The sequence below is a fragment of the Hipposideros armiger genome, unplaced genomic scaffold (assembly GCF_001890085.2).
Source record: "Hipposideros armiger isolate ML-2016 unplaced genomic scaffold, ASM189008v1 scaffold_458, whole genome shotgun sequence".
Lineage (NCBI taxonomy): Eukaryota > Metazoa > Chordata > Mammalia > Chiroptera > Hipposideridae > Hipposideros > Hipposideros armiger.
The window spans coordinates 376,679-388,841 of record NW_017731808.1 but is presented as its reverse complement, the minus strand read 5'-3'; the positions used below and the strand labels follow the sequence as shown (position 1 = coordinate 388,841).

The following is a 12,163-nucleotide window of genomic DNA, read 5'->3' as shown; positions in this document are numbered from 1 at the left end:
CCCCCGCCCCATGCAGCTGTAATTAGGCTGGGGATTTTTTAAAGCACTCATGTGCCACTGAGGTTGAGAGTCCTTGAAGTGAGGAAACCTAGGTGTTCCTTGGGGTTCTAGCACACCTGATTGTCAGGTCTGCTCTCCTACCTGGAGGCCCTTACCTACACCTCGGGCTGAGTCCGGCTGGCTCCCCAGGCCGTGACCTGCTTTCTCTCCACAGTTTGTGCAGAGATGCACCTCCAATCTGAAGGCAGCCCCCTCCCTGCCTCCCACCGTCTTAGCTATTTGGAGAAGTGAATTTGGGAGCAGGTTGTGGGCGTGCTAGTCACATTGGTGTCGCCACTTCCAGGTGCTGGAAAGATCATGCAAAACCATTTATACCAAAGGCTTAGATTATTAGGTTCTTCCTTTGCGGTTTCTTTTACGGTATTTCCTTGCAATTTTACCCTCTTTCGGACTCTGTTCAACTACTGAGATAATCACAGCTGAAATATGTGAATTTCATAGTTTATTGGTCTATAAATATTTTAACCGTTCATGCCTTGATCTAGATGCAGGCAGTGCTTTTTTTTTTTTTTTTGGAGACTATGAGTTTCAATTATTTTAACTTGCACACATCAGAAGTGTAATTTGTCCTGGCTGTTTAGTTATATAGGGGTGCGTATTAAGTATTGTGATGGACTGTGACATATGAGTACCCCAAAATCCATCTTTCACCCCTTGATGCCCTCCTCTGTAAAGTGAGGAGAAATTATGGGGTTCACAAAGATAAAAGTAGACAAGCAAAATGAGGTTCATCCATACAATGGACTATCATTCAGGCATAAAACAGAGTGAGGTTCTGATACCTGCTAACACAGATGACCCTGAAAACCATGCTCAGCGAACGAGGCCAGACACACAAGACCACGTGCTGTAAGATTCCAGTTCTATGAAGTGTCCAGAACAGGCAAATCCATTGAGACAGAAGGCGGAGTGGTGGTCACCAGGGCTTGGGAGGGGAAGGGGGAGTGACTGCTAATGGCTAAAGGGTTTACTTTTGGGGGAACGATGAAAATATTTTGGAATTAGATAGAGGTGATGGTTGTACAACACTGTGAGTGTACTGGATGCCACTGAGATGCATTAATTTTATGTTATGTGAATTTCACCTCAATTAAAAAAGTAACTATAGGGGCGGCCGGTTAGCTCAGTTGGTTAGAGCGCAGGGCTCATAACACCAGGGTTGCTGGTTCGATCCCCACATGGGCGCCTGAGATGCGCCCTCCACAACCAGATTGAAACAACTACTCAACTTGGAGCCGATGGATCCTGGAAAAACACACTGTTCCCCAATTAAAAAAAAAAAAAAGGTAAATATGTCAAGGACATATTAAAGAGAAAGGTGATGGCAGAGGGGCTGTACGTGCAAACCCTGGAGCTGAACTGCCTGGGTTTGACTCCCTGCTCTGCCACTTACAAGCTGTGTGTTCTGTACATGGTAATCCCCTTCCCTGGGCCTCCGTTTCCTCATCCGTAAAGTGGGGACAATAATATTCCAAGTGCTTGTGAGGATTAAATTACTTAATACATATGAGTCCATAGAATTGAGCCTGACACATCCTAAGAGTGATGTGTTAGCTATTTTGATTATTATTAGCTTAGAATTCCTGGCAGAGAGTAGATTTCCAATAAATGGTAGTTTTGGCCAAAGCTTGCTGTAACAAGGCCTGGCCAGCCAGCTGTCCTTGGGGCACTGCAGACTCATTCCCGAAATCACTTCCAGCCCCCGAGTTGGCAGGTTTTCAGGAGGGTTGTAGCCCTGGAGGAAAGCCAGTCCTGTCAGTGTCCTGCCCCCTGAACAGGGTAGGGAGGGGCTGGAGTCCCACAGTGAAAGCATTTACCAGAGGTGACAAGGGACACTAGGGCCCTGGGGGCGTCCATGGCAGAGCCAGACCTGGGGCCAGGCCCACCCAGCTGGGAACCAGTCACTCCACTGCAGCTGCTGTCCCGAAGCCATAGAGCAACGGATGGCGTGAACGCCAGACTGGCCTGCAGAGTAACATATTCCATTAGCCAGGCGCCACCCAGAGCCAGGTTTTAAGAGTTCAGAATGGAAGCTATAATATTTAAACAAGGTTTTTAATTGAGATTTCAAAAAATAGATCCTGCTTACTTTTTAAAAATTCTTACTGAGGGCTGGCCGAGTGGTGCGTCGGTTAAGAGCTGGCTTGGGACACCAGAGGACCCCGGTTTGGATCCCAGATATGAGGGCCAGTGACACTGCCCTCTACAGCTAAGATGCTGAACAACAGCTCAACCTGGAGCTGGGCTGCTGTGAGTTGCCCGTGGCGGCGTAGGCTGCAGCCCCTGTGGCAGTGAGTTGCCATGGGCTACCGTGTGTAGCCAGCAGCCAGCAGCCAGCGTGAGCGGCCCTCAAGCCGCACTGAGCGGCTGTCCAGAAGCCGGCGACTGATCTGCCTCACCTGGGAAGAGCGCAATGATGGTGCCAACTTGGGCCAGTGAAGCAACGTCCTCCACAACTAGACTGAAGAACAAAAGGACAGCAACTTGTCTGTTCCCCTTCCCCCAATTCCCCAGCGCTGTTCCCATCCCCCAATTCCCCAATAAAAATCTTTAAAAAAAAAAATTAAAAGAAATAAAAAAAAAAAAAAATAAAAAATAAAAAATTCTTATTGAGATATGATATACAGAAGAGTGCAGCTATCCTAAGTATCCAGCTCACTGGCGCTTTCACACACTGAACATCCTGAGTGCCCAGCACCCAGCCCCACAAACAGAACAGGGTCAGCTCCCCTGAGACCCCCCTCTGCTCCCTTCCACTCACTCCCTCCAGCCCCCACCAGAGGTAACCATGCTCCTGACTCCCAATGTGTATAAGTTACCTGTGCTCGTGACTAATTACCCCAAACCTAGCAGGTAGAACAGCACACACTTGCTGTCTTGTTTCCTTTGCTGAGTCTGGGCGTGACCTGGCTGGGTGCCTGCTCTGGGCCTCACAGGCCATATTCAAGGTCTTGGCTGACTGGGTCTTTCTGGAGCCCAGGATCCTCTCCCAGGCTCCTGTGTTTTTTGGCAAAACTCGGCTCCTTGTGGCTGTAGGACTGAGGTCCCGATTCCTTGCTGGCTGTCAGCTGGGGGCTGCACTTAGCTCCAGAAGTCCCTGTAGTCCCGTGCCTTGTGGCCCCCTCGCACGTGGAAGCTGACTTCTTCAAGGCCAGCAGGAGACTCTGTCCTCCAGTTTGCTGACAGGAAGTCTTGTATAACGTAACCTTTGACATTGCATCACCTTTGCTGAATACACTGGCTGGAAGAAAGTCTCAGGTCCCACCTGCACTCAAGTTGAGACCCCAACTCATTAGGGATCGTAGAATTCTGCCTTCCACAAACAGCATATACTAGTTTTGTGTGTTTTGGTACTTTACATAAAGGAATCATACAGTATGTGCTTTTCTGTGTGTTTGGCTGCTTTCACTCAACATTATGTCCGTGAAATCCATGTCGTGTGATAATGTGTGTGCATGTGCCCTGTAGTATTCCATTTGACGATTTATGGATCTGTGTAGCTATGGATGGGCACTTAGGTAGTTTCCAGTTTGGGGCTATTATGAATAGGGGTATTGTTAGCACTCTAGGATGCATAAACACACCCTGTTGGGTATTCATTATTGTAACTTCATAGAGCTTGCATCTGGCAGTATAAGTTGTCCTAGTTGTTCTTCTACAAATTTGTCTAAGTCTTATCAGGCCTTTCCATTTATTTGAATACTTGTTTGTTTGTTTTTAAAGATTTTATTGGGGAATGGGGGAAGGGGAACAGAGAAGTTGCTGTCCTTTTGTTCTTCAGTCTAGTTGTGGAGGACGTCGCTTCACTGGCCCGTGTTGGTATTATCATTGCGCTCTTCCCGGGTGAGGCAGTCACTCACCGGCCATTGGACGGCCGCTCACAGCGGCTCACGAAAGCTCACGCCAGCTGCTGGCCAGCCCCACTGCAGCCTACACCGTTGCCGGTGACCCACGGCAGCCCAGCGCCAGGTCGAGCTGTTGTTCACCATCTTAGCTATAGAGGGCCCAGCATCACTGGCCCTTCATGTGGGATCCGAACCAGGGCCCTGCTGCTCAGAGCTTGTGCTCCCAAGCCAAATCTTAAACAACTGAGCCACCGGCCGGCCCCTATTTGAATACTTTTTAATTTCAAATTATCAAATGTGCAAGGGAGAAAAAACGTGTCTATATGTTTGGGAGAAGAAACTGGAAGGCTGTATACAGAAATATTAACATATTTCTATTTTGCACATGTCTTATTTTTACCATTTTTTTAAAATAAGCTGAATTCCTTCTGAGGTCAGTAGAAAGGACACTCTCTCCCAGATAGCTCAGGGGTCCTAATCGGACCTCTCAAAGCCCCGGTGACACCAGGTTTGTTCACCTCAGGGCCGTGGTGAGAAGAACCGAGAGCTTGCCTGTCCTTTTGTACACGTGCATGGTTATGAAATGATTTGGTGACTTCCTTGTCTTTCGGCAGGACCGGGCGGTTGCCATGAATACAGTATCTGAAACTCTCCAGGATATTTTGAAGCACCTGGTCAGTTCCGCATCCCCATCGGTGGTTCTGAGCACCCGGCCTGCGGACGTGAAGGAAGTGCAGGTATACCCGTTCGAGGGGTGTGAGCGCGTCGTGACCTTGCCAGGAAACGTGCGTGGTCCAGCTCGCTGGAGACTATGTGTGCATTTATGATGTTCCGGCACCCCGCCATAACAGAGCAAGATTGCATGAATGCTGTTGGTCGATAACGGCTGTGGTCTGGAAGCTTGAGTTCAGTGCACAGGGTTCCGAGGCGCGATGGGCTGGAAGGAAGAGGCAGTTGGGCCCCTAGCATTGTCTGACCCTCCGCTGTTTAAGGGTCAAAACGTGACTTTTCACTGTCCACTCAGACCCTGTGGTCTGGGACCTCATCCTTCTGTGACCGAGGTACCTGGGACACCCAATTAGCAATGAGAATGTGCCCCCAAAGCAGGCATACTGGATGGACACACTGTTTAGCCTAGGCTGGGGACACCCTGATGACCTCCCCTGCCTCCTGGAAGCTTGTCGCCTGTGGGCATTGTGGACGCATGAGGCGATCTCTGCATGGCCCCATTTTCCATGCTACCTGCCAGCCCCCCATTCTGGGGCCCCTTTCCTCGCCTGACTAGGGCGCTGCTGCTTTGGCTGAGTTCATGTCCAGGATATTGGCCATGGTTGGGGTCACTGGGCTTGGTCTCTCACATCTCTATTGGCAGCACATCTAAAACCCTTTCCTTAGGGTGACTTAATTCTCCCAATTATGAGCTCATCTTTTATTACGATTATGTAAGACATGCCTTTATAGTCCCTAGAGTTATTTTTCATGCATACTTTCGGTATTTTTATGTGGCGTGGTAGACTATCTGTCTTTAATAGGTTTTGGTGAAGTCATTTAGAAAATATAACTTCTAAAATGAATTTTTGATGCAGGCTGTTGGTCTCTGGTTCCCGTTAGGGTGGGTAGCACCACGTTAGCGTGTAGCATCTGCAGACAGAATCCATTGGTTCACTGGACAAACATCAGTTGATCACAGTGTGCTGTGATAAGCTCTGGGCACTGGGGGTGACAAGAAGGGACAGTTGGGAAAGCAGACAAGAGAAGTGAGGTGCTGTGGGTGTTTGTGCAGGCTTGCCGGAGTTGGAGGCTCAGCCCCCCCGCAGTGAGAGGGGGTTGGTCCAGGCTCCCCTCTCAGCTGCTCTCCCTTTCAGGAACTCTATCCGTGGTAGTAGTTTATATCAGAGGTACCTGACTGTTTTGCACATGACAATTTTTAATGCCCAAATTTGAGGAACTTTGCAACATGGTGTACTTTTAGGATACGTGGAATTAGAAGATAAAAAGACCCAAACTACCAAAATTGAACGAGGCTTTTAAATAAATATGTAGAGTTTACATATCAAAATAGCATATAAGGGGTCTGACAATTAAGTTCGCAAACTTGTTGCAACGATGTTGGTAACCTTTTTTGATATCAGAGGGATGATTCATTATGAATTTGTACCAACTGGACAAACAGTGAACCAAGTTTACTATTTGGAAGTGCTGAAAAAGTTGCGTGAAAAAGTTAGACGACCTGAACTTTTCGCCAACAATTCATGGCTCTTGCATCACGACAATGCACCAGCTCTCACGACACTGTCTGTGAGGGAGTTTTTAGCCAGGAAACAAACCACTGCATTGGAACACCCTCCCTACTCACCTGATCTGGCCCCCAATGACTTCTTTCTTTACCTGTAGATAAAGGAAATATTGAAAGAAATACATTTTGATGACATTCAGGACATCAAGGGTAATACGATGACAGCTCTGATGGCCATTCCAGAAAGAGTTCCAAAATTGCTTTGATGGGTGGACTAGGAGCTGGCATCGGTGCATAGCTTCCCAAGGGGAGGACTTCGAAGGTGGCCATAGTGATATTCAGCAGTGAGGCATGTAGCACTTTTACTAGGATGAGTTCGCGAACATGATTGTCAGTCCTTGTATATTGTATTGGTCAGGTTCTCCAGAGAAACAGAACTGCTAGGACACATATACATATATTCAGCTTCCATAATGGCGTGACCCAATTCCTTGTAGTCAGTCTCTGTAGAAGGACTTGGTTATGGAAGCTGACAGTCCCGGTTCTGCAAGGTGAGTCAGCCAGCTGCCGACCCAGGGGAGCCAGTGATGCACTCCCAGTCAGAAGGCCCGCAGGCTTGAGACCCAGGAAGAGCTGGTGTTCAGGTTAAGCCCAAAGGCAAGAGAAACCTGATGGTCCAGCTCGAAGGCCGCCAGGCATGAGGAAGTCGGCCTTTTGCTCTATTTAAGCCTTCAACTGATTGGACGAGGCCCACCCACGTTAGGAAAGACAGTCTGGTTTACTCCATCTGTTGATTTAAACATGATTCTCATCCACAGACCAGCCTCACAGAAATACCCAGAATAGTGTTTGACCAAATCGCTGGGCACCCTGTGACCCAGGCAAGTTGACACGAAGTTAACCATCACACGTACACAATTGAAGGAGACGTGTGCGGCCTGCGGTGCCCCAGTGAGCAGACCCGGATCTGAAGGGTTTTCGCAGTTCCTTCTTGGGCTCCCAGCACTCGCGGCTCACAGCTGGCACGGCCCTGGTTCAGCGTAGTGATTTCTAAATGGTGACATAAGGAACGCTAGTGTCATGTCAGTAGTTACTTAGCACCCCCCTAAAGGCGTTCTGAAGTCACATCAGCACCCAGAATCCCTCCCTAGAAAGTTCTGTCTGCGTAGAGGCCCCTGACACCTCTGAGACGCCTTTCCAGGATTCCCACATGCTTGTACCTGAGGAGCCCCTGTGAAAGAACGCCCGCACACGAGTGACAGTCGCGGGCTACTTTGGGAAAGGCCGGAGGGAAGGTGGGGGCCTCCAGACGTGGGGAGGCTTTCTGTTGGAAACGCCTTGATGCCGATCTGAGGACACGATGACGGAAGCTGGCCCCAGCTGCACCTGCCTCTGTCCCCTCGCTAGCGCCACACCTGGACCCTACCTAGATATTCCCCACGTGGATGGTGGGTCTGCCTGAGGTGGGATGTGGTCCCAGGCCCTGGCCATTCGTGTCTGGCTGGTGTTTCACTCGGTGCTTGACCCCTGCAGCCGGGAGGTCATGTTCTGTCTTAAGTGCCTGGTGTGAGTCAGGCGTGGACCCTCATGGTCACCCCAGCCTCTACTCACAGTGGGCTGGTGGCTGAGTGGATTGCCACGCCCCTTGCTTTCTGTGGGATCTAGAAGGCTCCTAAGCAGGGAAATGGCTCTGGTTGATGGCACCCAACCTTCCCATAAGAAGCGAGCACTGTCACAGCGCAGCCCAGGGTGCAGGCTCTGGTGGCTGCCGCCTTGGTCCTCTGCCTGCCCGTGGGTCACTGCTCGTCCTCTCCCTGCAGAGTCTCCAGTGCACATCATCTGCTCCCCAGGAGCCCTGTCCCCCCAAACCTCCAAGGGCTCACGAACTCAAGCTGCTGGTGAAGAACATCCGAGCCTCGCTGCTAAATGACCCTGGTGCTTCAGGTGGGTGACAGTGCCTGCAGAGCTCCGGGGGGACGGCAGGGCGCCTGGCTGGCCATAGAAGTGACGGTCCTGCAGCAGGAGCTGACGGAGGGTGACCTGTGGGTTCTCGGTGGCCTTTGGTTTCCACTGGGGTTCCTTCCAGTTGGGTCTGCAGTGTGATCCCTGCCTTTGAGTCAAGAAGAGCCCCCCGAAAACCACAACAGGGATGCGAGACCAGCAGAGCACAGCCCAGGTTTTGCATACGTGGAGCTGAGGGAGGAAAGAAACACAGTTGCAGCTTTGCCCTTTTTCTTTAGTGTAGAAGGCACCTCCTTCCCTCCCTTCCTCCCTCCCTGCCTTTCTCCTTCCCTCCTTTCCTTCTTCCTCCCCTCCCCTATTGAACCTGTAGATTCATGCTAAGCCTCCTCAATTGACCTGCTTTCCTGGAAGGTAAGGTTACCACACTGGCGGTTTGTGGGTGTCAGCAGGGCTTCGGGTCCGTCGGGGAGCCTTCAGTGCAAGGAGAGGCTGCTGAGTGATGACAAAAGTTATCCCCAAAACGGGTAACTTTTCAAGGGGCTCTGAGTCTGCTGGGACCTCAGATGCAGTAGCCTGGGACATGGGATGGGACACAGTTCTCTACCTCTGTTCGACGTTGTTGAGACATCCCTGTTGCCTGACAACGTTAGGGGTTTCTTACATTTGTTTCCAAGGACCTTCTTCCGATTCCAAACGCGCAGACAGGCCGCATTTAACAACCCAGAGTCGGCAAAGTGGGTTGTAGGTGATGGTTTTGGTGACCGTCTGAGGCCCCACGCTTAGCGGCTGAGAGCGGGCTCCCTGGAGCCTGTCGCTGGGGTCGGGGCCCCCATTCCTCACCTCTGCCAGCAGGTCCCCGTCTGGGTCCGTGTCTCCCTGGAAGGTGATGGTGCAGATTAGTAAGATGCTGTGTGTAGCACCCAATACCACCTGGTACACGGTAAAGGGCCGAGGTGGCGAGGATTAGTCATCATCCAGAGCCGTCACTCTGTGCCGAGGGGCGAGCATGTCCCAGAAGCAGAAGCAACTGTTGATAGTGACGTGTCCCGTTATCTGGAGCAGACACCCCAGAAAAGGCTGTAACTGAGCTGAGTCAGGTATAAAAACACACAGTTGTTGTTTGTAGGATTCTCTGTGAGTAATCCCCAAATATCAGAGTCACCCCAGATACCCTTCCTTTGGCAAGGGGTTAGTCTTGTCTGAGAGTGGGGGGCCACGTTTCTGCTGTAGTAAGATCACCCCCAGGGAGGGTCTCCCACCAGGAGGCTGTGCCTGCAGACAGAACCGAGAGACAGCAGAGGCACTTGGGGTCAGTCCTGGGCTCTGGGCATCATTGAGGGTAGACCACCTTTAACACCAAATGAGTGGGGTGCTTTGAGAGTTTGTAAATGGAAGAAAGAATGGCCCCTCAGACTGGGTGAGCAAGACCTTAGACATTTTATCCAGACCTCCTTTTACATGCAAAAATGTCTGACAGCAATTAAGGAACAAAAATAAAAGCTTCTCCTTGGCCCTCTGATTACAGGCAACGTGAACCTACTGTGTACAGTTCAGCTGAATGACCCCGTTCAGAAGCTGTCCACCGCCCTCCCGAAAAACACTAGTGACCTCGCCTGGGAAGAAGAATTCACCTTGTACGTACAGCCCGTTACCATGGGCTTGGGTTTCCACAGCTCACCTGTTCAAGGCTGCCAAACCCTGAGATCATTTTGTAGCATTGTGCAAACCAAAAAAAAAAAAAAAAAAAAAGTTGAAAAAAAAAAATTTTTTTTTAAGTGTGTTGAGGGGCGACCAGTTAGCTCAGTTGGTTGGAGTGTGGTACTGATAACACCAAGGTTGTTGGTTCAATCCCCGCATGGGCCACTGTGAGCTGCACCCTCCTTAAAAGAGTCAACTATGCCATTGTAGCGTGAAAGCAATGTGTAACCAATGACCATGACTGCTCCCCAGTAAAATTTAACAACAACAACAAAAATATATTGGCCATCTGAGGTCGCTTTAAGTGAAACGTGGATTTCTTTTTGAAGGCAGATCTTAGTATCAATTTCTTCCTCACCTCCATCCATGCCCTGTTGTGACAAGAGGGAACTGTTAATATTACTGGGTTGGTTAGTAAGAAATTGGCTAAATAAAATCTCATAAGGCCGAATAATAGGACACTAGATGCCTATGAAAAATGATGCTGCTCTGTAGTTATTGCCATGGAAAGATGTCCGTGATATCTTAAGTGAAGAGAATAGGTTACAAAGACGAAGGGAGTTATGTTCTATATTTTTATATGTTTTTAGACAATTACATCACTAGCCTTCTCGATAAAGTAACTCATAGCCACATGTGGCTCTAAATTTCAAGTAACTGAAATTAAACAACGTTAAATCCAGCCCTCAGTTTGCACTGTCCACATTGCAAGTCCTCAGAAGCCATCTGTGGTTAGTAGCCACCATATTTGGTAGCACCTATATAGAATATTTCCATCATCGCCCAGAAAGTTCTATCGGGTGATTCTAGGAGCCTAGGCACCAAGTAATACCAGCAACCGTTTCTGGATAGTGAGGCTGCAGACGATCTTTATAATTTTGGTTATGTGTCTCTCTAGCGTTTAACAATATTGATGATGGCTTTCTGTTCCTTTCTATAATCAGAAAAAAAATACGATTTCAAAACTAATAAAGCGTTTTTAAGGATTCACAGCTGTTTCTCCTTTCCACAGCGAGCTGAATGCCAAGTCGAAGGAATTGTACCTGCGGATTTCAGAAGATGGGCAGCCCTCAGAAGGTGGGTGGTAACCAGGTGGAGCCCTGCTCCCTGGGAGGGTTATTTGTCTCCGACCATGACCTTGGCGAACTGGGGAGGGCCGGAGACCCAGAGAGGAGGCTGGCCCCTCCCCCAGACCACTCCTGGTCTGCCCAAGGGAATGTTTGATTGAAAGTCCGTTAAGCTATTAACAAGTTCATAAATTTTGGGAAAAAGAATATTCAACTGTTTTTTGTTTTTTGAGTTTCTTTGGTTTTTTGGGTTTTTTTTTTAACAAATATCCAAAATCTTTTATTAAACAGTTCGTGGCTTGGAGAAGCAGTTCTCAACCCTCTTAGCCTCAATTGACCTTTTTTTGTTTTTTTATTGTGACGAAATGTTTGTAACGTAACATTTATCATCTTAACCATTTTTGAGTGTAACTCAGTGGCATTAAGAATATTCACGCTGTTGTGCAGCCATCACCACCATCATCTCCAGAACCCTTTTCATCTTCCTAAACTGAGACTCTGTCCCCATTAAGCACCTCCCCCAGTTTCGCCCTCCCCCAGCCCCTGGCACCAGCATCCTACTTCCTGTCTCTGTGGGTATTACCTGGCTTTTCCTTGTAAAATAAGCCACAGTGGCTTAGGCTGGACACATGCTTTAGCTACGAGAAAGGAACCATGAGAGGGAAACCCACTAAGGCGAATGTGGACCTGTACGTGTTCCTGTGTGTAAGTCAGTAGTTTCAATATTTATTAGGTTTTTCGAATATCCCCATAAACAAACCAAAATCGGGATGGGGGCCCCCTTACCTGGCTTACTCAGCTGTGCAACCAAGTCATTTGGTTATCTCCTAATGTTAGAAAGACACAGCAAGAAGCCAGTCAAGGTTCTGGTTATTAGCAAGAATGCTGAGGCAACTTCCTTGATCCTTGGTCTTGAGATACCTACCTGGGCTGCTCCTGGGATAAGAGCTGACATTCCCTGAGCGGGCAGGTGTGGGAACACAGGGCAGGGCCACCGTTTGCCTGGAGAGAGGCCGCCTGGTCCATGGCTGGGGCCCCACCCCTGCTGGCTCCACCGGAATTTCATTCCTGTCTAGCCTGATGGGATCTATGAAATTCCAAACTTAAAAAAGCAAACCAAAGAATAACCACAGAGACTTTACTCAGACTCACATATATATATATTTTTTTTTAATTGGGGAATTGGATTGGGAACAGTGCTGGGGAATTGGGGAAGGGGAACAGACAAGTTGCTGTCGTTTTGTTCTTCAGTCTAGTTGTGGAGGACGTGGCTTCACTGGCCCAAGTTGGCACCA

At 49.1% G+C, this 12,163-nt stretch overlaps 1 protein-coding gene across 2 annotated transcripts in view; it reads left to right on the top strand.

The window, feature by feature from the left end:
* Positions 1–12,163, top strand: part of C2CD2 (C2 calcium dependent domain containing 2) — a 53,513-nt gene that overhangs the window by 24,058 nt on the left and 17,292 nt on the right. For both annotated transcript variants that reach the window (XM_019666020.1, XM_019666021.1), the window contains exons 5-8: positions 4,520–4,642; positions 7,962–8,085; positions 9,629–9,737; positions 10,814–10,878. In XM_019666020.1, the coding sequence (XP_019521565.1) occupies positions 4,520–4,642; positions 7,962–8,085; positions 9,629–9,737; positions 10,814–10,878 (421 nt within the window). The remainder of the gene's footprint in view (positions 1–4,519; positions 4,643–7,961; positions 8,086–9,628; positions 9,738–10,813; positions 10,879–12,163) is intronic.